Here is a 24,485-nt window from a genome sequence, read left to right as displayed (position 1 = left end):
GGGGGCTGCGGCGGGCCTCCCCCAGCGTCCAGCCTGGGGAGGGGGGGGCAAGGGGCCAGGGCTCTGCCCCCAGGCCTGCGAATCCTGGGATTAACAGAAAACAACAACAACAACAAAAAACAAGAACCATGGGCCCCTGCCCGCCTGGCCCTTCCCTCCTGCCAGAAGGGCATCTGAGGAGAGCTGTCACGGAAGTTTATCTCGGGGGGCACGTGGGGTAAAGGGGCAGAGCAGGGCCCCCAGCGCCCCACGGGCAACCTCCACCCTCTGCTGCTTGGACAGTGGGGGGCAGAGAGGTAACGTGTGGGTGGGTCGGGGTGGGGGCAGGAGAGGCTCTTTATTAAGGTTGGATTGTAGGGGAAGGCGGTTTCATCCCATCCAGGAACCCCGGGGTGGGCTTCAGGACCCCACGTTACGGATGGGGAAACCGAGACTCGGAGACAGTTCCGGTCGCCCAAAGACACGGCCAGAGAGGGCGGGAGCGGAGACTGGAGCTCAGGACCGCCTGAGCCCCCGCTGTCCCTGCCACTGCCTCTCAGAAAGGGGGGGCTCCTCCCCTTCCTGCCTCACCTGTCTGGAGCCTCATGTCCCTGGAGGCCACAGCGCACGTCCGTGAACACAGGCCTGGGCTGGCCGGCGACGGCCGTGCCCTCTGCCCTGCGTGGTGGTGGCTGCGCCTTGTCCGAGGGGTTGGCGGCGGACAGGGGTGAAGCAAGGATGAGTGAGCTCACATGCTCACTCAGACACCCACTGATGGGTACCCACTGTACGGCGGACCCGGGGCTGGGCTACGGGGACATAGAGACGAAAAGAGAACTTTCTCGGGGTCGACAGACAGTGCTGGGAGCTGACCGCTGACACAGGCAGGGCCCAGGAGGCTTCTGGGGACAGCGGGCTAAGCTGAGGCTTGGCGGACAGAGTTGGCAGTGTCCTGGCAGTGGGGGCGGGGCGGGCGTCCCAGTGAGGGACAGCCTGCAGCTCGGGGAGCCCTGAGAACAGCCAGCGCCCGAGGGCAGCTGGGGCAGGTGGGGCTGGGGGAGGCCCTGTGGAGGGCTCTTGACCTGTGCCCCGTCGGAGCCCCCCGAGGGACTGGGGAAGAACGCCAGTGCCCGGCCCGCTCCGGGCCAACAGGTCTCTGGGCGGGGCCAGGCGCAGGGCAGAGTGGAGCTCCCGGGGCGTCTACACCGGCCCTCGTGGAGGAGCACAGGGCTGGACCGTGGGGAGGGGCTGGGGTGTCTGAGAGTGCGGGAGGAGGGGTCAGATGTGGGCTCTGGCGAACTCCCCCGGGGCTGCCACAAAGCAAAGGGGAGGTGGCCAAGGGGCCTCACGCAGGAGGAGGGAGGGGAGGGGAGGAAAAGCTGGAGGGAGAAGGCACTGGCCCAGACAGGCTTTGGGTGTGCGCTCTGCCTGTGGGCCACGCAGAGTGGCCGTGAGAGGGGGGTGCCTGGGGAGGAGGAGGAGGAGGAGGGAGTGGGCGGGGCCAGAGAGGGGCTCCTGAGGCACAAAGGAGACAGCTGGGAGAAAGGGCGGGGGGCCTCCTGGGCACGTGCATCTCCTCACCTCTGCCCTCTGGCTTGGACCCCACCCGCAGGCCCCACCAGCAACGGCCTCCAGAAGGTGGACGTGCAGCTGGTCCCGCAGGACCTGTGCAGCGAGGCCTATCACTACCAGGTGACGCCCCGCATGCTGTGCGCCGGCTACCACAAGGGCAAGAAGGACGCCTGCCAGGTGACTCCCGAGGGGCTGGGCCGGAGGAGGGAGAGGGCGGCGCTCCCTGTACCCCCGGTACCCCCGGGCCCGGCCGTCTGCTCACAGCAGCTTGCTGAAGCTTCTTGGGCTCCCAGCGAGGCGAGGGGGTGGCTGTGCCCGCCTTACAGGGGGTTGGGGGCCACGGCCCAGGTTGCAGGCCACAGCTCGGGAGAGACCTGTGGTGGGCAGGCGGCTCTGAGGCTCAGAACCGGCTCTGCTCCTTGGCCTACCTCAGGGCTCTTTGCCCGAGGGGACGGCGTGGAGCGCTATAAGGAGCCTGCAGAAGGAGGCAGAGGGGGACGGGGGGGGGGTGGCACACACCCCACGTCCAGGGTGGTCGGAGAACACGTGGGGGCCAGGCCCAGGGTTGAGGGGAGCTGGGTGCCAGGAGGCGCTGTGCCTTCCCCGCCGTCGCTCAGAGACGCCCAGCAGCCGGGGCCCTGTCCTGAAGGCGGGGGGCACCCTAACCCTGACACGGCCCTGCCTCCCCTCTCCCCCTTTCAGGGCGACTCGGGGGGCCCGCTGGTGTGCAGGGAGCCCAGCGGCCGCTGGTTCCTGGCGGGACTGGTCAGCTGGGGCCTGGGCTGCGGCCGGCCCAACTACTTCGGCGTCTACACCCGCATCACGGGTGTGATTGGCTGGATCCAGCAGGTGCTGACCTGAGGAGCTGCCCCCTGTGGAGCCGGGCCCCACCTCCTGGACGCAGAGAGTCCAGGACCCCCACTGGGCGGGGGAGCAAGCCTTCTGGGGTGGCAGGGCCCTGTGGAAGCAGCAGGTGGCATCCGGTCCCTGAGCCTGAGCCCTGACATCACGACCCAGAAAGGGCACGAGGAAGGAGGAGGGCGGCCCTCAGCTGGCGGTCAAGACTCTCTGGGAGTGGCCGGGATGGTCGCCAGGCCTGGCTGGCGGGGTCACATCCAGCCCGTCGCCCCCCAGTTCTCTCCTCCTGCCCCATCCTCCCCTGCTGACTTGGGGGGGGAAATCGTTGAGCAGCATGGATGTGGCTGCTGCGTCCCAGTAGGAATGTCTGAAGACCCTGTCCCACCCCCAATGCGGGGGCTGCTTGGGCAGCACCCGTGCCAGAGAGCCGATTCCAGCCTCTGAAGCCCCTGGCCGAACTTGAGAGGCTGGGGTGGGAGGTGCCCCCCAGGAGGGGTCCTCAGCGTCCCGGACACAGCCAAGTGGGCCAGGGGCCCCTGTGAGCCAAAGGGTTGGGGAGCCCCGGACCCAGGGTTCTTGCCACACCCCTGCCCGCCCCCGGGCCTCCGGTGCCCACTCACCTGGAGGTGAGCTCAGCTGCCCTGGAATAAAACCGTCTGATCTGAGGCCCTGTTCTGGAGACTGAATGGGGCCATGGGCACCGACCTCATACCCTTGACTGAGCAGACTCTGCCTCCTGCTCAGCCTGTTTGCCAGCTGTCTGGAGGCCAAGGTCAGCAGAGGCCGGGGTGGTCTCCAGGACAGCTGTGCAGGTCTCAGGAGCAACCCCGGGAAGGCAGCAGTTGGTGACCCTCAGGTCAGAGAGAGGAATGGGCCAAGTGATAGACTCCTCCTGAATCCTTCGGGGGAAACTGAGGCTCAGAGAGGGGCAGAGACGTCCTCGTGACCACACCAGGGGTTGGGAGTGGGGCCTGGTGCAGAAGCCCCGCCCCCAGCAGACACGCCCTCTGAGCCCACAGCAGCCCGCAGGTTCCTACCAGGTGTCCGTGCTGGGGCCACAGACGTCCACAGAGCCTGGCTCCTGCTCTCCGGGGGGGGGGCGGGGGGCCGCTCCCACATGAAGGCTTTGGGGTGGCCTCGGACCCAGGTAGTCCTGAAGGCTGCCCAGGAGATGAGACTCAGGGCCAAGGCGGGAAGGGCACTACTGGCAGGGGAGCAGCACGCACCAAGGTAGCATGCCCCACAAGGACACGGCATGTTCGGGGACGGCGAGCTGCTTTAGCTACACAGGTTGAGGGGAGGACCACAGAGGAATTGCTGGGGTGGGGGGGGGGGCGGGGGGGACAAACAGACCACATGATAAAGAGCCTGGAGTTGAGCTGAGGACTTGACCTGGATGCTCTGGGGGGCATGGAAGGCTCCGGAGCAAGGCAGTGGCACCTGTGTGGAGGGAGTGGGGGGCCTGGACTGCGTGGGGGGACGGGTGTGGGGTTGTCGTGCCTCGATGGATGGTAGGGAGGCAGAGGCACTGCGCACAGGAGGAGGCTGAGGACGGGCCAGGGGCTGGAGGGAACCTGAGCAGCGGTGTCTTAGTACCAAGGCCACACGCAGTGGGGCTGCGCAGGGAGGGCCCCAGGGCCAGGCCCTGGGTCACCGGCACCTCCTGGGAGTGGTGGTGGAGGTCAGTGTGGACAAGCCTAACTGGGACGAGGGGGAGCCACAGAGGAGATCTGGACTTCAGGGAGTTTCAAAGATAGGGAGTGGCTACCTCTCCGTGGGTGCACCTGTCCACGGGTGGGGGGGCAGAGGCAGTGAGCCATCACCCGTGGGCCCTACCTGTGGGAGGACGGAGACAGCAGGTGGAGCCAAAGCTGTGGGGGGGCCCTTGGGGGTGGGGGCAGGATGGTAAAGCATTCCTGCCCAGGCAGGCTCACAGGGCAGAGCTCTGGGGTTGGGGGGGGGGGGGGGGGTGCTGTGCTAAAATGCAAATCATGGGGCTACCCAGGCTTAGTAAGAATTTGGGGAGGGGTGGGGTGGGCCGTCTGTCTTTAACAAGCCCCTGGTGAGTCTTTCACAGCCAAGTGGGACACAGAAAGGCCAGCTTCAGCAAGCACAGAGCCCAGAGCGGGAGAGGACCTGGCCCAAAGGGGGATGGGGGGGGGGGCTCTGCCTGGGGACACTGCTTCGCAGGGCTTTGCCCCAGCCACACGGAGCTGAGCAAGGCGGACACCGCAGGGCTAGGGAGGAAGCACAGGCCAGGGTGGGGGCCAGGTCCTGGCAGGGCAGGAGGGAGCGCTGGGGCCCCAGGGCTCTAGGGCGAGGTGGGGCAGGTCCCTGGGTGTTTATTTCCTGGGACTTGGGGCAGAGGGTAGAGCCATAGGGAGGGGGGAGGTGACAAGTAGTCCCAGCAGGAAGTGGGAGTGTCTTCAGGAATCAGGGTGAGCAGAGGGCTGTCTGGACAGTGGGGTGAGGCTGGGACCCGGGAGGACAGGGAGCCAGGCTTGCGGGGGCCTGGTCTCCCAGAGCCCACCTCCTCCTGGGCAACCCTGGGTGGCCTAGGGCTGCCTGGGGGCAGGGGGAGACCCTTGCAACTCTAGGGGCTGGGCCTTGGAAGTCATCTGGCCCAAGCCCTGGTGGTACAGATGGGGACACTGAGGCCCAGAGAGGGGTGGGCACCCGCCAGCCAAAGCGGGTGTCCTTGGTGTCTGAGCAGAGGGTCCAGCCTTGAGCCCCACCCCACACCGCAGGGGAGCGACGGCAGGGCGCCATCCCTGGGCCTCGGGCAAAAAAGCCCCATTACCTTTGGGTCATCTGCCCAGCCTTGGGCTTAGCCACTGTCCCCAGTAGGGACCCAGAGAAAGAGAGGGAGGCAGGCAGGCAGGCCAGCTGTTTCTTCAGCTTTTATTACATGGTGGGGCCAGACACCGCAGAGTGCTGCCCAGCTGGGCAGTCGCCAGCGCGGGCAGGCAGTGTCTCCCTCTCCCGCATCACCAGGTCCTGAGCGGCCCCACCGCCCCTGCTGAGCCCCTGCTGGCCTGCTTGGGGCCGGGCCCTCCGTCCCCAGCAGTGCAGATGGGGGTGGCAGGAGTCCGGGTGAGGCCACGCCACCCCACCTGCTCCAGCCCCACCAATACCGGAGCTTCATCTGTGGCTGAACCGGCCCTTCCCCCCCAGGGAAGGAAGGGTGAGGAAGGCCCCCCCCCTGGGGAAGGCGCACCCTCTGGAGGAGGACTTCCGGGGAACCTTCTCCCCTTGGGCGGGACCTCACAACAGCCCTGTGAGGTAGGCGGGGGTGGGGGTGGGGAGAGAGAACCCACTTGACAGGGAGACTAAGGCTCAAGGGGGCGACGTGACCGGGCCGGGAGGGACTGTGTCCGCCATGCAGCTGGGGGCTTCGGGAGAGGGGACGCAGGGGCCTGGGAGACACAGCTGGACAGCGCCACACTTGGGCTGCCGGCAGGCGGCTCTGCCCAGGGGCCCCAGGGCCCACCAGGGAGGCAGGGGGCCGTCACAGCCCCGCAGGTGCAGACAGAGGTGGCCGCAGGAGGGGCGCTTCCTCCACCCTGAGCTGGGGGCCCACCCCACGGTACAAAAATAAAGGACGTCAGATCGGAACCCCAAGTCCCTGGAGGTGATCTGGGACCTCACATCCGGGTGCCTCTGGCCTGTAACAGCTAGAAAATAAGAGGGAAAGGGGCAGGGGGACGGGGGGATGGTCCGAACACCGGGGAGGGGGTTGGGGGGTGGAGCCGGTGGGGGAGGAGGGGGTGATGCGGGGCCAGGAGAAGGGAGGAGGTTGAAATGGAGGGAGGGGGTGGGGGAGAGAGGGAGAGAGAAAGAGGTAGGTGAGTCACAGAGTCCCTTCTGGGAGGAGAGAGAGGGGCTGAGGCCCGGAGAAGGTGGATTCGGAGCCCAGAAGGAGGGTGAGCAGGAAGGGGACCCAGCTCGCCTGTCTGGGGTCCCCAGGCCCCACCCTGGGCTGGTGCTGGCTGCCTGGGAGGGCCAGATGCTGCCAAGACTCTGGCCAGGGGGGGGTCAAGGCCAAGAGAAGCAGGTCACAGTGAGCCGCTATCTGTCCCCACTTTAGAGGCAACTAACATTGCAGAGGGACAGTGACTCGCCCCTCTAGGCGTCTGGGCACCTGAGCAGGGCTGTCACCTGCCACACCCCGACCCGCAGCCGGCTCGGCCGCCTCCAGTCCTTCCCCCGCAGGCAGGGAACCCGGCTCCTGAGGCTGCAGCGAGGCTGCAGCAAGGCAGGCGCTCCCACGTGCAGGCTCCCACGTGCAGGGTGGAGGCCGAGGCCGCACCTGGCTGGTTCCCCGCCCCTCCCTCCCAGCCTGCTCTGGTGCTGACGGGCAGATGGCACTGGGTCCACCCCTGACTCACTCCTCCTCTCAGAGCCTCATAACCCAGGGCCGAGAAACTTTGGCGAGGGGAGAAAATCAGCCGAAAGTTCAGCCCAAGTCCAAGGAACCAGAGACGAGCACCCTCCTGGCTTCCGCCTCTCCCTCCAGCTCCTCCGAGCCACAGACCAGGGCCAGCAGCTCTGGGGGCGGGCCGGGGGCCGAGGAGAGGCCCTCACCGCCAGGCCAGCGCAGCCTCAGGTCTGAGGGGTGCGGACAGGAACCTGCAAGGAGGAAATGTGAGCAGGAGACGAGGAGGAGGAGGCGAGGCGCTGGGGCAGGCGGCCCAGCCTCAGAGGTGCCCGGCGGACTGGGCAGGCGTGGAGGCGGCGCAGCGGCACGCCCGCTCCCCAGGCCAGGACGCGGGAGCTGCCAGAAGGGGCGCGGGAGGCGGCAGGCAGGGTGCCCTGAGATGCGAGGCCGGGGCGCCTGGGACCAGGGTGGCCCCGGGATGGAGGCGCGAGCAGGCAGAGAGAAAGCCCGGACAGGGGCAGAGAGGGAAGAGGCAGGGTGCAGATGAGATCCAGGAGGAGGAAGAGGTGGATGAAGATGAGGCAGGACCTCCAGCGGGGAGCGGAGGAGGAGGAGGCGGTGGTGGGAGGGAGAAAAGGTTAGCGGGATCCCGAGGTGACTGGGCTGCGGAGAGAAAGTGAGAGAAGGGATGGTTATGCGGGTGAGGCGCCAGGCGGGCGGCTGAGCTAACCCTGGTGGCCCGCCCCCCAGCGGCCCCCGGCCCCCCGGGCTCTGCGGCTGGCTCCGGCAGGGAGCGGGCGGGAGGCTCCGGCTTGGATTAGCAATCATTCTCCTCGGGGGTTGGCTGCACCTTTCTCCTGTGTATCTGCCTCCACCTGCACCTGTTCCACCTCCACCTCCTCCTCCTCCTCCTGCTGCTGCTCCTCCTCCAGCTGCTCCTCCGCGCTCTGTGGACCAGCCGGCGGACCCAGGGAAGAAAGAGTGGAGAACTAACGAGGGGGCCTGCGGGCGCTGTCCCCGGGGGCCCCGGCTCAGGGCAGGCAGTGGGCTAGATGAGGGGGGCCTCCAGGAGAGCGGGGGACCACAGCCAGAGAGGCTGGGGCATCTTGTCCAGTCCCCTGGGAAGCCCGGGGAGGGACGGGAGAAACCGGCCTCGCTGGGTGCTCACGGGTCAGGCGGGCTGCCGTTTGCCTGGAGCAGGCTGGGTGGGGGCAGGAAGAGGACTGGGGTGGGCGTGTAGCTGGGGTGTCCCTGAGGGGCACTTGGGAAGGCCTGATTTCAGGAGAGCTGCCCCGGAGGGGAGAAGAGGTCAGGGGAGGCCCAGGCAGATGCCACCCAGGACCGGGATGCCAGCCACAGGCCCTGGCAGCCCAGGTCTCGAGGCTCTGGGCCAGAGGCAGAAGCAGAAGGCTCGCTCTGTGCCCCTGCAAGGCAGGGCCGGCCACCGGCCCTTCCTGGGGTGGGGGTGGGCAAGGGGACACACAGGACGGGGCAGGCAGGCAGACAGACAGGAAGCCAGAGTTCTCGTGTCTCCAATGCACGCGGACAGGCCCCAGAAGGAAGGGTCTCCTTGCCTCCCAGCCTGCGGCAGGCCCTTGGGGCTTCTGACCAGCTGTGGGCCTGGGCGGCAGGACCTCAGCCCCTCGCAGCCAGCCGAGGCCACCTCAGAGGCCAGGGTGGACACACAGGGCTGGACCCCAGAGGGCTCCTGACTCCCCTCCAGAGGAGGGGGCCAGGGAAAGGGGCAGCACTAACCAATTAGGCTCCCCCGCCCCCGGGCCCAGGCCAGCTAGGACACTGACCCACCCCTGGGAATACACCGGCCGTCAGGACCCCAGGAGTCCTAAGCTTGATGGCACGCCGGGAGGACATGGTCTACCTCTCCCTTAGTTCTCAGAGGGCACAGCAAAGGTGCCGAGGGGTTGGGGCTCGTCCGGGGTCATGCACAGCGAGGCCCACCATGCCCAGAGACCCCTACTCCGGTGCACTCCCCCTCATGCCATGCCGTCCTGTGGCCACCACTCGGGTGGCATCTCAGTCACACTTGCTGCACCCTCGGGATGGTCCCATCTCACTGCTCCCCCAGCCTGGGCCCGGGTGACCAGCGTGAGCAGACAGGACCACGGGCGGCGTGGGATGGATGGCGCTGGCTGTGACTGGGGTCGTGCGTGTGCAGCGGGAGGGAGAGAGAGAAAGCAGGGATGGCTGCGCGGAGTGGGGGGGGAGGGGAGGGGAGGGAGGAGAGCAGGCAGGCGGAGGCTGGGGGCTCACCTTGGTTTTGCGGCTGGACTCGGAGCTCAGCCCGTGGGGGGCACTGTGGAGCTCCTTGGACACCACGCACAGGAACTCCGCCTGGTCCTCGCTGCCGTAGTTGTAGGAGGAGCCGATGTTCACCAGCTACAGGGGTGGCGCAGGGGGAGAAGGATGACAGGTCTGGCTGGGGGGCCGTGAGGAGGGGGGAGGAGGGCGCTGCACTCGTCCAGACCCCAACTCGTGTCCTGACCTGGCTGAGCTGCTCAGGCACCTGCCTGGGTTTCCAGGAAATACCTCTGGGCTGGAAGTTGGGAGTCTTCTCCCCTCCCCCGTCTACACCTCTGGTGAGTTTCCAGACCGGCCTCCCCACCTGGGGCCTCCCCACCTGGCGGCTGGGCCTGGCCCCTGGGGAAGGTCTCATTGCTGCTCCTCCCCCAGCCCCTGTACCAGGTGGGGCAGCCCTAGTGCCAGGGTGGCATGGTGGAGCCCCACGGAATATTCTGTTCACGCTTGGAATATTCTCGAGTTCTCCCCTGGGCCAGGGACTTCATCAGTGGGTCTTCTAATCTGTCCCTTTGGAAACCTGAGGCAGGTGGGACGTCCCCTGTATTACTAGGGCCACACGACTTATGATAACCACCCCCCAATGGGAAACTGGCGTCTGGACCGGGAGGAACTAGAGGCCCCTATGGATCCCTCAGGGGAAAGTGCTGCTCTGGGCTTCCCTGAACGTGGCGATGCCCGTGACTGGGCACGTCCCTTGCAGGGGCCCTGGGAGCTGTTCCAGGAGGTATCTGACCAGGGGGGCTCTGCCCGCCCATGTGGCCCTCCACTCCTTGCACGAGCTGTCGCCTGGGGCCCCGGGCCTCACTCACACTGCCACGCGCACCACCACCCGGTCCCTGTGAGCATCCCCACCGAGGGGACCCGGATTGGCTCTCTCGTCACAGCCAACCTAACCCTGTTTACTTAAGAAGACCCCCGGGTGGGGGCGGCGGCGGGGAAACCCGAGGCTAGGGCCGCAGGAAGGGAGGGGCCTGCTTCCCCTGGAGACTGGGCGGTCCCGGGCACGGTCCCCAGCCCACCTGCTCGAAGCGCCAGCCATCAGACATGGTGGAGACCATCTGTGTGAGCTCCTCCTCCTGGCACTGCAGCACGCGGTACACGTGCTTGGGCGGGACCTGTGGGCGGAAAAGCAATGTGAGGGCACCCCAGGAGGGGGCGAGCGCCTGCCTCCGCCCCCCCCCCCCCCCCCCGGCTTCTCCTCGCCTCCCAACCCCACACCCCCAGAAGGAGAGGAGGACGGGAGTGGCAGGGTGGGAAGACGGGAGCTGTGTGCCAAGGGCCAGCTACATGCCAGACATTTCACATTTGTTGCGGGGTTTTCATGGAGGCCCAGAGAGGGTGAGTGACTTGCCCGAGGTCACCCAGCTAAAGAGTGGCAGGGAGTCAGAACTGAAGCACAGGTGACACAAGACAGAAGGGAGGGGCTCGGGGGATATCCTGGGTCACTAACGGAAGCAGGCCCTCCAGGAGACAGAGCCTCACTACCTGTTCCCCACCCCTGCGTCTCCCAGGGCAGGCTAGGAATCTCTCCACCTCCTCCTACAGACTGGCCCAGAAGTGCCGGCTCCAGCAGCTCCGGGGCACCCACCAGGGGGCTGCCTGACCCCATGAAGCAGACAATGTGCTGACCCCACCCTGCACTGCCCCCCGAAGAGCCCCGGTGCCCCCCCGCTGACCCCTTCTGGCCTGCGAGGACCGGAAAGGTGGGCAGTTCTCAGGACCACTGCATCCCATCAGAGGAAGTCAAGGTCCAGAGAGGGGCGTGTGTGGCCCAAGGTCACAAAGCGAACGGCTCGAGGCAGGAAAGAACCAGTGTTTATCTCCCAGGCCGGGGCTCTGCTGGGCAGTCTGGGAGCTGGACGACGACCCCTCCCCTTACAGGCTAGCGGCGCCTCCCCAAGAACTACCCACCTCCGCCAACCTTTCTCTGGCCTCCCCCGCCCCTACCCCCGCCTCCTTCTCCCCACTGCCAACTGCCCTGGCTGTGGGCGCTGCCCTGCAGCCCCGGCCCCACCTGCGCGACGGTGTAGTCCTTTTCCTCCATCCGGTCTTTGATGATGCGGATCAGCGGGCCGATGTTGTAGAACTCCGCTTCCTCCAGGACCCCTGGCACAGACAAAGCCGCCCCGGGGTCACTGCCACGGCCCCCGCGCCCTGTTCTCCCCTTGCCCTCACCAAACCTACTCCGGTCACGTGAAGGCGACGAGCATCTGAGTTCAGGGGTCAAGCAAGAGAAACATTCCCTTCCTTGGACCCCATGCTCTTTGTGGAAGGGGCTGAACACTGCCCGCCACGCAGCGCCCCGCACCTCTGTTCTGCGCACGGTGACCCAGGGGTGCCTGCCAGTCCTCTAATCTGGGGGCTGCTCGGGGGCTAGCAGGAGGCAGCAGGCTCGTTGGGACTGGACCCCACAATGCTGCAATGAGAAGGGCCCCGGAGGACCCCTGTTGCTTGCCCCCCTTTGTGAATGGAGCGCACGCCAAGGGCCAGGCGCTGTGCTGGGCGGTTCCCATTCCTCGCTGCAGGTTAATTCTCAGAACCAGAAGCGGCACTTTCATCGGCCCACAGGAGGAATGGGGACAGAAACAGCTTGGCTGGTGCCCCACAGCCACTCAGCAGCAGGGCTGAGATTCAAGCTCAAGTCCCTCTGACCTCAGAGCCCACCACAAGTGCCTGATCTTTGTTTGTGTGCGAGTGTATCCCCGGCTCCCACGGGTGACAGTTCGCAAAGCCCCTCCCATGCGCATCACAAGCCCTGGGGACACGGGGGAGCGGGCCCCATCGTCCCCATGCCGTTAAGAGAGCTGCGTCTAAGAGACGAAGCGAGTCCCCTCTCTGGTGAAGTGGGGGGGCCCCTGGCCTGCGGGCTCCTCAGAGCTCCTTCAGGGCAGGGACACTTCCGGCTGTTCCCCTGACTGGCCGCCGAGCTCCCTGGGCCCAGGGCCCATGTCTGCTCTATGCCATTGTCCCCGGGGCGCACACAGCGCCCAGCACATAGCAGCAGACAGTCAGTGAGTGGTGCTGCAGGAGCGCCCCCCGTGGGGCCCTGCAGACACAGACAGCCGACACTGCCTCCTGGGTCTTCGGGGCCAGACGCTGCACTAAGTCCCCACTCGCATGATCCCCGCACCAGCGTCGCTGCGTTGCCCCCTTCCACAGATGCGGCCCAGAGGAGTAAAGAACCTTCCTGTTGTCACACAGCTAGTAGTAAGCCTCCTCCCAGATGCCCCAGCCCCCTGCACGCGGTCCCAGCCCCGTCTGAAGGTGCCGGGGAGCGGCAAACGTGGAGAAACCCCGAACCTGTAAACAAGTGGTGGCTGGGCTGCAGCCCGAGTGTTTACTCCCCTCCCCCCGGGACCTGCTCTGGGCCGGGCCACGCCCACGGTACCTGTGCTTCCGGAGGCGCTGCCTGGGAAGCTGTGGGCCCTGCTGAGCCAGTGCCCACCTCGGGCTCGGATTTTGATGCCCGGGCCCACTGGGCACCCACTAGGGAGGAGGGATGGGCTGTGCTAGACACCCCCGGGGTACAAGTGCCAGGCTTCATAGCATTCGCTGCTGCAAGGTGTGTCCGCCCCAGTGCAGATTGTCATCTGCACTTGGGAGACACAGGGAGGCTCAGAAAGGAGAAGTGGCATGTCCGAGCTGGCCTGGCCGGGTCAGCTGACCCACGGCCACATCCTGCCTTGGCACGGACTATGGTCCCTGCCCCTGGCTGGGGCTCTGTCCAGGGGCCACCCCCAGGCGTGGCTTCCCTAGCACCTGCTGGGCCCAGGAGTGGGGGTCCACGGGGCCTCGGCCACCCGGGCCTGGGAGGGTCGGAGCCTCCGCTGCAGCGAAGCAGGCTCCCACTTTCCTCGCCCCACCCACACCCGGCGCTGTGCCGCCGAGGTTGCCGAATTTGGGAAGAGTTACCCGGTCCACCCACCTGCTGACTCAAGCCCTCGCCAGGCATCTGAGATATCGGATCACCCTGCCCAGCTCCACCCCGGGCACCTCCGACCTCCCAGGGGGCCAGCAGAAAGGGCGTCCCTGCCCACGACGCCGGCTGCCAGCCTCGCTGGCTCCCTCTGACCTCTGCCTGGGTGTTTTGGTCATCTCCCCAAACGGCACCCAGCGAGAGCTCAGGCTGGTCGGCCTGCAGAAGCTTTGGGACTCAGCCCTGTCGGGGACGGGGAGAGGCAGGGAGCAGAGGAGAGCAGACGTCCCTTCTGGCCGGAGGCAATGGCTCCGGGCTGCTCAGAAGGGCTGGCAGGCTGCAGAGGGCAGGGCTAGCATCATGTGGGCCGGGCCAGCCCCCCCCCCCCCCCCCCAGCACCAACTCACCCTCCTCGGCCATGTCCTTGTCCAGCACCAGCTTGCCGTGCCGCAGGAAGTTCAGGATGGGCCCAAAGTAGGTGGGGTCGCGGTCGATGAGGTAGGCCCCGGTCTCATCCTGCGGAGGTGAGGAGCAGAGGCCGTGAGAGAGGAGAGTGGCTTCCCCCTGCCTGCCCCTCGAGTGGGGCCCGTCAGAGCGTGGGAGGGAGGAAAGGAGTGAGAGCGTCCAGTCTGTTCGTCCCTGGAATGAAGGAGCAGGGTGGATCACAAAGGTTCAAATCCCACCCCTGCCTTGTCCTGTGTGACCTCAGGCCAGGGATTTGGCCTCTCTGAACTTCATGCCTCTCCCCCATAACTGGGGCTCACTGTCAGCATCCAGTGAGGGCTCAGTAATTGCCCCCCTTAGAGGCTGTTTCCCGGCAGCCAGCCCTACCCCGTCCCCCCCAGATCCCCAGTCATCCCGGGGTGTTTGCAGGTTGCCAAAGGAGCCGCTGCCTCATTGGGCACTCTCAGCCTGCAGGGGGGCAGAGCAGGCAGCGGCACAGCTCTACAGAGAGAACAGAGCATCAGGAGGTCAGGGGACTTGCCCAAGGTCACAGCATCAGACGGTCAGGCAATGGGGGAGAAGGGGGCCTTGGCAGTCACCTCCAGACCAGCCTCCTCTGGTTGCAGACAGGAGGCTGAGCCTGCAGCAGGAAATGGCAGACCTCAGGTCCTGCAAGCAGTGTCCAGCAGGGCCCCCTGGCACCCCAGACCTGGTGGAGCCCAGCTCAGAAGGCGCCCTGGGCCTTCCCCACCCAGCTCCCTGCACACCTAGGTCACCCACACCCTAAACGGCAGGGGAGAAGCAGCCTCAGCCACTCCCGTTTGGGAAGGTCCCGCTTGGGAGGGACCGAAGGTCCTACGCGTCTGATTGAACCCACAGCCCCAGGGAAGGGGCGAGAGTCGGATTCGATCCACCAGCCTCCTAGGGGGGAGCCCAGGGCAGCTCTCCTAAGCTTCAAATGGCCGTTGCCTGGCGTTGTCCCGTTGCCAAGGCAATAGGCATATTCCTCACTCTCGGATCCACTTCCTCCTCCGCTCCTCCAGCCAGTTCTTCCCGCCTCCGGCTCTTTGTAAATAAAACCTGCCCGCGTCCCTAGCCCGGCGGAAGTGCCAGGCCCGACAGCCCCGATTCCAGGGAGCTGGAGACCCCTCGCCCCGCACCACCCACCCCGAGGGCCTCACCCGGTCCGACTGCAGCTCTTCCCCCTGGCACAGGCGGCTGAGAAAGGACTTCTGCTCCCGGCACAGCGTCTGCCGCGTGGTCAGGAACACCGTGCCCCCCACGTTGAGCCGCACCCACTTGCCCCAGCCTCCTGCAGCGCGGCCTCCCACCCCCGCCGGCGGCGCTGCCTCCCCGGCCTCCATCCTCATGTCTGGCCCCGGATCCTGCATCCTCCCAGCTCCCGGGAGCTGGAGGCGGGTAGGTACTGCGTGCAGGGCATGCCGGGAGCTGTAGTCCGCGCTTCCCAGAGCGGCGCGGGGCGGGGGCGGGGGCGGCCGTGCCGGGGGTGAGGGTCCCCGGACGCCAGCAACCTACCTCCCCCAGGCCCGCCCTACTTTGTCCCTCCTGGGAAGCCCTCAGACCGGGGTCTCTTGAAGAAGCCCGTTGGCTAAACGACTGTGTCGTTTAGGGAAGGTCAAGTTCGGGGTCACTGGGAAAATAGCCAGTGAGACCCCAAATCAGCAGGTCCTCCCATTCGTCCTCCATATTATTGATCTCCCATTGCCTAGGCTGGATGGATCATCCCACCGCTGATAAATATGGGAAGACGCGTTTCTCCCCCAGCATTCCACAGCATTTGCCTGTATTTGTTTTCTAATATTCTCTCATTCTGCCCCTCCTGGGGGGAAGGGGTGGAGGGAGGGGAGCTGGTTCTTCACCCACATCCATTCTTTGAAGGCGATGTAGCTGGGCTTAAAGCCAGCTGAGCCCCCACTGTACTCCACACGCTTCGTGTGTCCGTACTGTTCACCGACGCTCTCAGCAGCCGTGTTCCCATTGCGCAGAGCAGGACTCAGGTGAAGGGACCTCTCAGAGTCACGGCTGGTGAGTGGCAGGCTGGCAGCCGCCCACGGGATTTCCAAGTGCATTGCTGCCACCAAGGCCCCTCTGCTGCTTCCCTGCCTGGACTGTCAGCGCTCGCTGGGGAAGACTGCTGGGGAGGAAAGGTGGATAGAGCGCTGGGTCAGGGTCTGGAGAACTGGGCTTTCATCCCGACTCTCGTAGGATGAGGTATGGGGCGAGGCCTCGGTTTCCCCGTGTGTGCTGTGGGAGGGGGTGGAGGGAGTGGTTGTGTGGGTCCCCTTCTGAGCCAGACAACTCGGAAGTGGGACTGCTGTCGTGGGTGCTGCAGGATGGGGCAAGAGGGCAGCTCCCTGTGTCACCTGGGACCAGGGAGGCACGGGGGCTGAAGGGGAAGCTGTCCTCCGTAACTTCCTCTCCTTCTCCACCTTTCAGTCCTGGGCTTAGAGTAAGGGAGAGGGGTCTGAGCCCCCCTCATCCACCCGGTGTCACGCCCACAGGACCCGCAGGCTGGGCAGCCTGATCCTGCGCTGGGGGAAGGTTCTGTGTGACCACCCAAGGCCCCTGTTTTCTCCACGAAGCATTTCCTCTTGGCAGGGAGCGGGTCACAGCTGCTAGAGTCTTGTTCCCAAGAGCTCACCAGCGTGTTCTAAAGCAGTTTCCTACCTGAACCTCAGTTTTTTTCTTTTGGAAATTGGGAATTATAATAGTCCTGGAGCATTGTTGTCAAGGTAAATCATACAATGTCTGTAAAACACCTGGCGTCATCCCTGGTTTTAGCATGTGGAATGAATGGATGAGTGAATGCATGCATGCATGAATGAAGTAGGGTACAAATTGGTCTTTTTTAAAATACAAGTTTCTTTTTTATTAACTATTGATGTATTTAAATTTATTTTCAGAGAGAGGGAAAGGGAGGGAGAAAGAGAGGGAGAGAAACATTGATGTTCTGGAGAAACATCATTCTGTTGCCTCTCAAACGCCCCCAACGGGGGACCTGTCCCAAAACCCAGGCCTGTGCCCTGAGAAGGAATCGAACCGGCAACCTTTGGGCTCGCAGGCTGGCCCTCAATCCACCAAGCCCCACCAGCCGGGGCACGGACCGGTCTTGAAAGATTCGAAGAACTCCTGATGCTCAGCGAGCTCTCAGCCAGTGCTAGCTAAAACAAAACTAGAGCAGGAAATACTTTTTCTTCTTGTCAACTTAAAGGTTGCAGGCAGAGACTGACCCGGCCAGATTCGCAGCTCGGATCACGCCGGGGGCTGAGCCCGGCGCTAGGCGGGGCTCACTGCCCTCCTGCCGCAGGAGCTGCTCCGCGGAGTGCGTGTGGAGGCTGAGCCAGCAGCTTTGATTTCCCAGCAGAGGAGGAAGCCTTTGTTATGGGTGGAAGTGGGGTTCTTGCGGTATTGCGAGGAAAAGAATTTCCTGAGATCCGCAGGGGAGGACGGGGCTCTGTGGTGTGGTTTATCGATGATGTCAAGTCAAGGGGATTTCCCTCCAGGCTTCCCAGTGTCCCACCTCCGTCAGACTCCCCACGGGAGAGCTCTTCTCTTGTCCTCATCGGGGCCAGGGCCAAGGCCACTGCCCAGAGGTTCTGCACCGTGTTCGAGTCCAGTCCAGTCCAGTGTCCGGCGAGTGTAGCGAGTGCTTCCAGCTGCGGTCCGCTGCTGTGCTGGGGAGTTCAGGCTGCCTTGTGGGGCCTGTGTGTGGGGTCCGAGCTGTCCTGGGCCACGGGGCTGCTAAGGCCACCTGGCTCTGGAGAGAGGCCTCGTGGGTGCACGGTGCAAGTGCTGGTCCTGAGGCAAACGGAGGGCAGGAAGAGAGAGAGCGAGAGAGAGATTGATTCTTGGTTTCCCTGGGATTATGTTTGTTTGGGCTTGGGAGGGACCAGGTGCCTTTTCAAAAGAGCCCATCAACTTCCCAAGCTTTCGCCATCTTTGGCTGCCTTTACACCCCCTAGCTAGAACGACAGGCCTCTGTGGTCCAGCCCCTGCCCCTGTGTCCCCAACAAGCCGGTACCAGAGGGGGATGTAAGCAGCATTCGTCCCCATGGCAAAGCCATGCTGTGATCCCCTGGGGTGTGACGCTGCAGCTTCCTGGCTAGGAAGCAGGCTTGTGCTCCCCAGTTCATTGAACTCAATGTCTGAGTCCCTTTGTTCCCCCTTTCTAGCTAAATTCCGAGAGTAACACTTTCAGCCAGTCCTACCCCCTCCTTCCTCAGAGGACGCCACCCGTCCCGGACCCGGCGTTCCCGCAGCGAGCGCCTGAAAGGGTTCCACCCGAAGCAACAACCCCATCCATGAGGTGGAACAGGGTGCGGCCGGGGGTGGGGCCCAAATAGGGATTTGTAATGGGGTCCAGAACTCGGTGTCCAGGAAATATTAGAAAAAAATATATACATATATAGGATGTCCTTACCCCCACAAGTCTGAGCTGGGGGATGGGACACATGGAACAGGGCCATCGAGAGTTAAGAGTTGGGTTTTTTTTTTTAGGGTTTTATTTATTTATTTTTAGAGAGGGAAGGGAGGGGGAAAGACAGAGAGAGAGAGACATCGATTTGTGGTTGCTGGGGGTCATGGCCTGCAACCCAGGCATGTATCCTGACTGGGAATCGAACCTGCGATGCTTTGGTTTGTATCCCGTGCTCAATCCACTGAGCTAAGGCCAGGCAGGGCTTGAAGGTTGTTTGAATAGCAACAGTTTTGCAGATAACCTCTAGAACGGTCATTTAACATATCTATAGCCTTTAACTGGTTTCTTAGATATGTTAAACAGCTGTGGCCAGGCTTTGAGCCAGGGGGATGGGAGTGACTTCAACCCATGATATAATTGGGAGGCAGCTCCCCCTGGTTACAGCGCCTGCGTCAGAGCTTGGAGATGATTGGCTCCACGCCACAGGGCCACACCTGCCCTGACTTACTAGGGAATGCGGGCAGCTGTGGCCAATTGTGGGAGGAGCCGGAAATGGTGCTGCAGAGGAAGGTTGGCGCTGGGATTTAAACCCAGGCACAGGAACTGTGAGGCTCTTTTTGGGACCACACAGCTTAGGCAGAGGAGAACCATGGACTTCTACTTCTTTTTCCGGAGGTACGGTACCCCGGACTGGACAGAGGGGAAAGGAAGGACTGTGCATTTGTGGGTGTTCTAAAGGACTTTGGGATCGCAGTGAAGACATTAAGTCATTACTGTTAATTTTGTATAACTCTTTAAATAAATAATCCCTTTCCTTTTCATCAATCTCTGGTGTTGAGAGACATCTTTCCCTGGTGGGAGGCAAGGTGAACCTAGTACGGGGTGGGGGACCCCCAGAGCAGAAGGGTGGGGCCATTTGGCAATAGCATATCATTTGCACAGCCCCCCCACCTCCCTGGGACTGCTCTGTAACAGAGGGACACAGCTAAGAACCAGGTGGCAGGACCCAAGGCTCTTGACTACAGCTGACAGGGGCCACCACATCCTTGCCTGGGGCTGGGTTTTGTCTGGAGGAGGCCGTGTTTGGGCGGCAGAGGTCAGGGGAGGCGGGTGCACCCACTGCTGGAAAAGGACCCTGACCCGCCTCCCGGCCGTCCTTCAGTGCCGTCGCTGTTTGTTGAGTGACAGCTTTGTGCCAGGCACTGAAACACAGAGATGAAGAAGACATCGGGGGTCCCTGGTCTAGAGGGGGCTTCTGTCTGGGAAGGTGGGTGCGGGAGGCTTTGACAAAACTCAGAATCCCAGACAGGCCTGTTTGTAGCCACAGCCTGGCATTCTTCATAGTTGTCTGCTGTCTTCCCCATTTAGGGGAGAAAGCCAAACATTCCTCAGATGCTTTCTGGGGTGATGGTTACCCTGGAGGAGCGCCAAACTAACAAATGCTTGCTGGTTCCACTGCCCCCTGCTGTCCCTTCTGGGAAGAGCAGCTTCAGGTGCTGCTTTTTTTTTTTTTTTTAAGACTCCATTTCTTTATTTTTAGAAAGAGAGGAAGGGAGGGAGAAAGAGTCGGGGAGAAACATCGGTTAGTTCTCTCTCACATCCCCCAACCAGGGACGTGGCCCGCAGCCCACCTGACCGGGAACCAAACCCACTGAGCCACACAGAGCAGGTGTCTTTTTTTGTTTGTTTGTTTTTTAAAGATTTTATTTATTTATTTTTTAGAGAGGAAGGGAGGAAGAGAGAGAGAGACAGAGAGAGACATCAATGTGTGGTTGCTGGGGGTCATGGCCTGCAACCCAGGCATGTGCCCTGACTGGGAATCGAACCTGCGATACTTTGGTTCGCAGCGCGCGCTCAATCCACAGCAGGTGTTTTTTAATACGGCTCCGAATTCTACTTGACAGTGAGCTGTAACAGAGGCTCCCAGACAAGGATGCCAGCCCAGGCTTTGTGGCTCGCTAGTTGGGTGGCTTGGGAATGCCACGTAACCTCTCTGAACCTCAGCTGCCCCATTTCTAAATTGGAAATAGTGATAGTCAGCTCTAACCAGCCTCCTCCAGGGACCTCCCTCTTCCATGCAAACGTCCCTCCGGCTCCCGTGGCTCTCATCCCACCGCTGGGACCCAGGGTCACACAGAACCAGGACTCGGCTGCCCACGCCCCTGGGCCCTTGGAGCCCCGACCTGCTGCCGGAGGGTCTGCACCACGCACTCGCATGGGTTCTCCCTCTTAATCCTAACCCAACAGGGAGGTGGGACGGAACCCCCATTTTACAGAGGAAAAACCCTGGTCGGGGGGAGGTTCTGTGGGTTTTCCCAGCCCCCAGGTTCTCCTCCTGCTCCTCCATGCTCCACCGCTCCCCCTCCGCCATGGCTGGCACGGGACGGGGGTGGGAAAAGAAAGGAAGGCTTTTCCTTGCCTGGCGCCGTGTCCTCTGGGGTGGCTTCGCCCTGGCCAGAACAAATGATTCAAACTGGCTTGTTTTGTTTTTCCTGGAGGATTGTTGTGAGGGTTCTTTGGAGCCCCCATTGCTAGGAGGGGCTCATACCGTAATTTCCTCCCTGTTAGCAGCTGCCTGGCACACTCCATTCAAAGACCACCTCCCTCCGGCCTCACCCCACAGCTGGCACGCTTAAAGCCCCTTCTGTACCGCTCCAATCCATCTCTCTTCACCCAGGGCCTCAGCTGGTCCCCCAGAAGCCAGCCGTGCTCCTGGCTGACGGTCCACCCGGCACAGCCACCTCTCCTCATTGTGCTGCTGAGCGGCCGGTGGGCCAGCATCCGCCTGCAGGCTCCCCTGGGCCTGGGTCCCACCCAGCCTGTGAGCCACCCCCAGAACCCAGGACACACAGGTCAAGCTCTGCAACTGGCCTCCCAAAACCCCGCTCCCTCAGCCCGCAGTGGGGGGCAGGCACCTCCTCACATGAGGCAGGGGAAGCAGAGAGCGGCAGGACCCCAGCGCTGCTCCTGGAGAAAGCCTCGCCCGGCTTCCAGCTGTCCCCGCGGGCACCTCTCCTGCCTCTGGCGAGGGCAGGACCTGTGTGGCCCCCTAAGGCATCTAGGCTGGTTCCGAACCCCCTCGGCTGAAAAGAGCTGCTTCAGGTCGTCTCATCTGGTGCCCTGCTTTGGGATGTGGGTGTAGTGAGCAGCCCCGGCTGAAACTGAATCAGAGAAACCTGTATTTAAAAATAGCATTTTGTTTCGAAGTCATTTCAGGCAGAGAGAAAAGTTGCGAAAACATCCTGTTTTCCATCAGACGTATTTATCCCTTCATTAATTGTAGTATGCATTGGTGAGGTTGACTGTAACGATGATTACTGTGACGGTGGCCACATGGTGACTTTTCTAATCCCAGCGTCCCTTCTGCTTGTATCGGGTGGCCCTGTGTGGTAAGGGGGACGTTTCCCTTCTCAGTCATTCATTTATATCGGAGCGGAGGGCTGGGTCCTCATTGTCTTCTGGGGGTTATAATCTGTTACTATTGGTGTGTGTTTTGGTGCTCAGATTGTCTGAGATTTGGTCAGTGGGAACCCCTCCAAGCTGGCTCTTACATCCTTTTAAAAAAACAGATTCTTAAACAAAACACTTCATCTATTTTTTAAATTGTAGTAAAACAGACCTAACGTAAAATGTACCACTAACGGGGCCCAGACTACAGCAGTGAGACATCAAGATCCTGTTGTGCCGAAGGCATTTGAGAAGATGGTCCCCCCCTCCCCACGAGCTCCTCTGTCAGCCTGAAGTTGCAGACCCAGAAGAATTCAGGGGGGCTTCACTGTCACACGCCCCCCTCCAGAAGCCCCAGGAAAGATCCGTTCCTGTCGTCGGGGACCGAAAGTCTGCACCACACCTAGACAGGCATCGCCTGACACAAAGCTGTATCATCTGTCCTGATTTGTTTTCCACGAGGGCCCTTTCTTGCCCCCTTCCCCTGCAAACGTGGTGTGTACCCCAGTTCCCTCCTTGAATCCTGTCTGTGTGCGCGAGCCCCCACAGGCGTGCACGTGTCCATGGGCGTGAGAACGGCCTTTGTCAGCGTGATTTGACGGCCCCGACGCCCACACCTAAGAGGGTGTGGGACAAGTTTTTCTGACGACATAACTGTTTTAAGTGTACAGTTTAATGGCATTAAGAGCACTCCCAGCATTGCCACATCGTCACCGTTATCCCTTCCCATCTTGGGTAACTGAAATCTGTGTGCATTAAATAATAACTTCTGATTCCTCCTTCCTGCACTCCCTGTCCCCCCACCCCGCACCCCGGCCCCAGGCCCTGGTGTCCTTTTGACGGGTGTATCTCTGTGGCTCTGGGAGCCCTTCCTTCGTTTCTGGCGAAATAGGCCCGGCTCACACTGTGCTCTGCCTGCCCCGGCAGCTCCAGGTCCGCTGGATGGATTACGACGAGACGGACCGGGACCTGAGCCCCAGGGAGGCTCATGGCTCCGGGTGGCGTTGCTTCCTGGCCCTCTCAGCGAGCAGAGCTAGAGCTAGGAGACGTGTGTGTGTGTGTGTGTGTGCATGTGTGCACACGTGTGTGTGCGCTACACCTATTTCTGTATCTGTCTTAGAAACCCCGAGCTCCCATGGGTGCCTCCAGGTGCAGCCCCGCTGCACAGAGTTCACCCCGGTTCGGTTCTCCTCTCCCTGGGGAGGTGGGGTGGGGTGGGGTGGGGGCGTGCGTCATCGGGTCCCTCGTCCACAATGTTTGCTGAGTCCTCGTTTTGTAATCAGTGACCCATTAACTCTGCGAAACACAAGCCGATAAAAAGGGTTCGATATTTATTTCCAGGGTGCATATGTTGTGTCTTCACGGAGGATGTGTAGTCAAAACAGCCCAAATACTGCATTCAGGAACCTCCCGGGGCGTAGGGGAGGTTATGGGGTTCGTTCTCCCCTGTTCTGTCGTGTCACCTGTCCGTAGCCCAGTTAGGTTCCCTCGTTGCTGTAGGTGTTGACACTCCGTCCTCCCCTTCCTCGTTCGTTTATGTTCCAGAGTACACAAAACAGGATGTAGCTCTAAAAGTCAGAGGACGCAAGAAGTCGTATTCGGAGAAGCAGACCAGTGCCACCACCATCGCCTCACCCTGTCCCCACCTGTCCCCACAGACAGCCGGTCCCGGCTATTTCCGGCCGACCGTTTTCCTGGGTGCCTTCTGCAGGAGTGGACAGGTGCACGCATGCTCTCTTGCTTCCCCTCCCTTCTCACTCCAGAGGCGGCGTGCCACGGACACTCGCGTGCCCTCTGCTTCCTTCTCACTTGACAGCACGCCCCAGAAGCCAGCCCACACGTTCCTCAGAGCCCGTCCCCGTCACATCCGCACAGGTCTCCGCTGTGCGGCCCGACCGCAGCCTGCCCTCCGGACGTCCTTCTGCACGGTCAAGTTCAGGCAGTCCCCAGCGTTTCACAGCCCGGAGGACGCTGTGACCAGCAAACTCAGTGGTGCGGAAGGACCTCCGTGCTGTTGGCAGTGGGATAGCCGAGTCACAAGGAAGTGTATACGTGGTTTCATTAGATATCTGCGAGATTTTTTAAAGCCTTTTATGGTTCAGGAGTGGGGGAAGGCTACGGGAGGCAGGAGTGAGGTGTGGAGGAAGTACACAAGAACGGGGCCTCTGGTGCCCAGCTCACCTGGGCCTTCCGGGAGGCGCCCCCCATCTCACCTGGAGCCACACGGTTCTGTAGCGTGTCACGTGCTTTCAGCCAATTGCTGTGCTTTCTTCTCTGCTGGTCGCCACTACGCGCTTTAAAGAGAGGGGGTGCACGTCCCACACAAGCGTCCCGGAGAACCAGACCCGAGTGCACCTCTAGAGCATCAGTCAACCCCTGGCTCCCTCAGTCCTCACCTGTGAGCAAAGGTGTGAGCAAGTGTGCATCCGAGTGCCTTTGCAGGAACCCCCACCTGGAGAGAACTCCCTCTTCTCCCCAGTGACCCTCCCCGATTCTGTCCTGCAGTGGCTGAGTGCCCTGTCGTCCTTCCATCCAGGATCCTCCTCCCAGTCCTAACCCGGGATCTGCCCGAGAGCTGCCGGGTCTGCGCAAGGCTGACCCTTGCGTGGTGGCCATGTACGCGGAGTCAGGGAACACGGCCAGGAGAGCGGGCAGTGGACACGGGGATCGGAGCCCAGCCCGCTGCTGCGGGCCCGAGTTCGAGAGCCCCCACCAGTTCAGCACGGTGAGTTAAACCACTCTAATGGGAGGCACCATCCAGAGAGAGGGTGGGCCCACCACGAAGCAGGTGGGGACTCGAGCTGGAGGTGAGGCCGAGTCGCAAGGACTTGAGCCCTGGAAGGGCACGTCCACTGGGGGCTGGTTGGTCCAGGGGCAAATGGAAGTGTCCAGGGGCCCCTGAACGTACGGCCGTGCGATAAAGCAGTGACACGAGGCCACCCGGAGTCCAGGTGCCCTCAGCATACGACGTTCCGCCCCCTTCTAGTTTAATAGGTTAAAGAGTTTGGTGCTTCAAATGATAGAGTGTCAGTCACCCTGCAAGCTTCATCTCCTCCCGAGTGACTCATTCGCCGTAAATGGAGAATAGCAAAGCTCCATTCTGCTTACACGGCTGGGTTATTCCAGCAGGAGTG

The 24,485-nt window shown here is 62.6% G+C and overlaps 2 protein-coding genes across 9 annotated transcripts in view; one reads left to right on the top strand and one right to left on the bottom strand.

Annotated features, from left to right (window-relative positions):
- The window catches only part of TMPRSS6 (transmembrane serine protease 6), a 33,932-nt gene extending 30,857 nt beyond the window's left edge, over positions 1-3,075 (top strand). For all 4 annotated transcript variants that reach the window (XM_036019586.1, XM_036019585.1, XM_028532769.2 and 1 more), the window contains 2 exons: positions 1,592-1,728; positions 2,254-3,075. In XM_036019586.1, the coding sequence (XP_035875479.1) occupies positions 1,592-1,728; positions 2,254-2,412 (296 nt within the window). In that variant the 3' untranslated portion in view covers positions 2,413-3,075. The remainder of the gene's footprint in view (positions 1-1,591; positions 1,729-2,253) is intronic.
- Positions 3,076-5,294: 2,219 nt separating this feature from the next.
- Positions 5,295-14,885, bottom strand: KCTD17 (potassium channel tetramerization domain containing 17). Of its 5 annotated transcripts, none has more exons than XM_028533088.2 (7): positions 14,648-14,880; positions 13,430-13,538; positions 11,121-11,212; positions 10,126-10,221; positions 9,059-9,184; positions 7,638-7,734; positions 5,295-6,083 (listed from the first exon to the last, which is right to left on the bottom strand). In XM_028533088.2, exons 1-7 carry the CDS (start codon positions 14,855-14,857, stop codon positions 5,746-5,748), a joined length of 1,068 nt encoding a protein of 355 aa, XP_028388889.1. In that variant the 5' UTR covers positions 14,858-14,880; the 3' UTR covers positions 5,295-5,745. The 5 variants fall into 5 exon arrangements, with proteins under 5 accessions (XP_028388889.1, XP_028388892.1, XP_035875475.1 ...); XM_036019582.1 differs by having other exon boundaries at positions 5,381-6,083; positions 10,126-10,224; positions 11,112-11,212; positions 14,648-14,882; XM_036019581.1 differs by lacking the exon at positions 5,295-6,083 and adding an exon at positions 6,853-7,450 and having other exon boundaries at positions 10,126-10,224; positions 11,112-11,212; positions 14,648-14,885.
- Between the last annotated feature and the right edge of the window lie 9,600 nt (positions 14,886-24,485).

This window comes from Phyllostomus discolor, chromosome 2, assembly GCF_004126475.2.
Source record: "Phyllostomus discolor isolate MPI-MPIP mPhyDis1 chromosome 2, mPhyDis1.pri.v3, whole genome shotgun sequence".
NCBI lineage: Eukaryota > Metazoa > Chordata > Mammalia > Chiroptera > Phyllostomidae > Phyllostomus > Phyllostomus discolor.
This window is presented reverse-complemented; position numbering and strand designations above follow the sequence as displayed.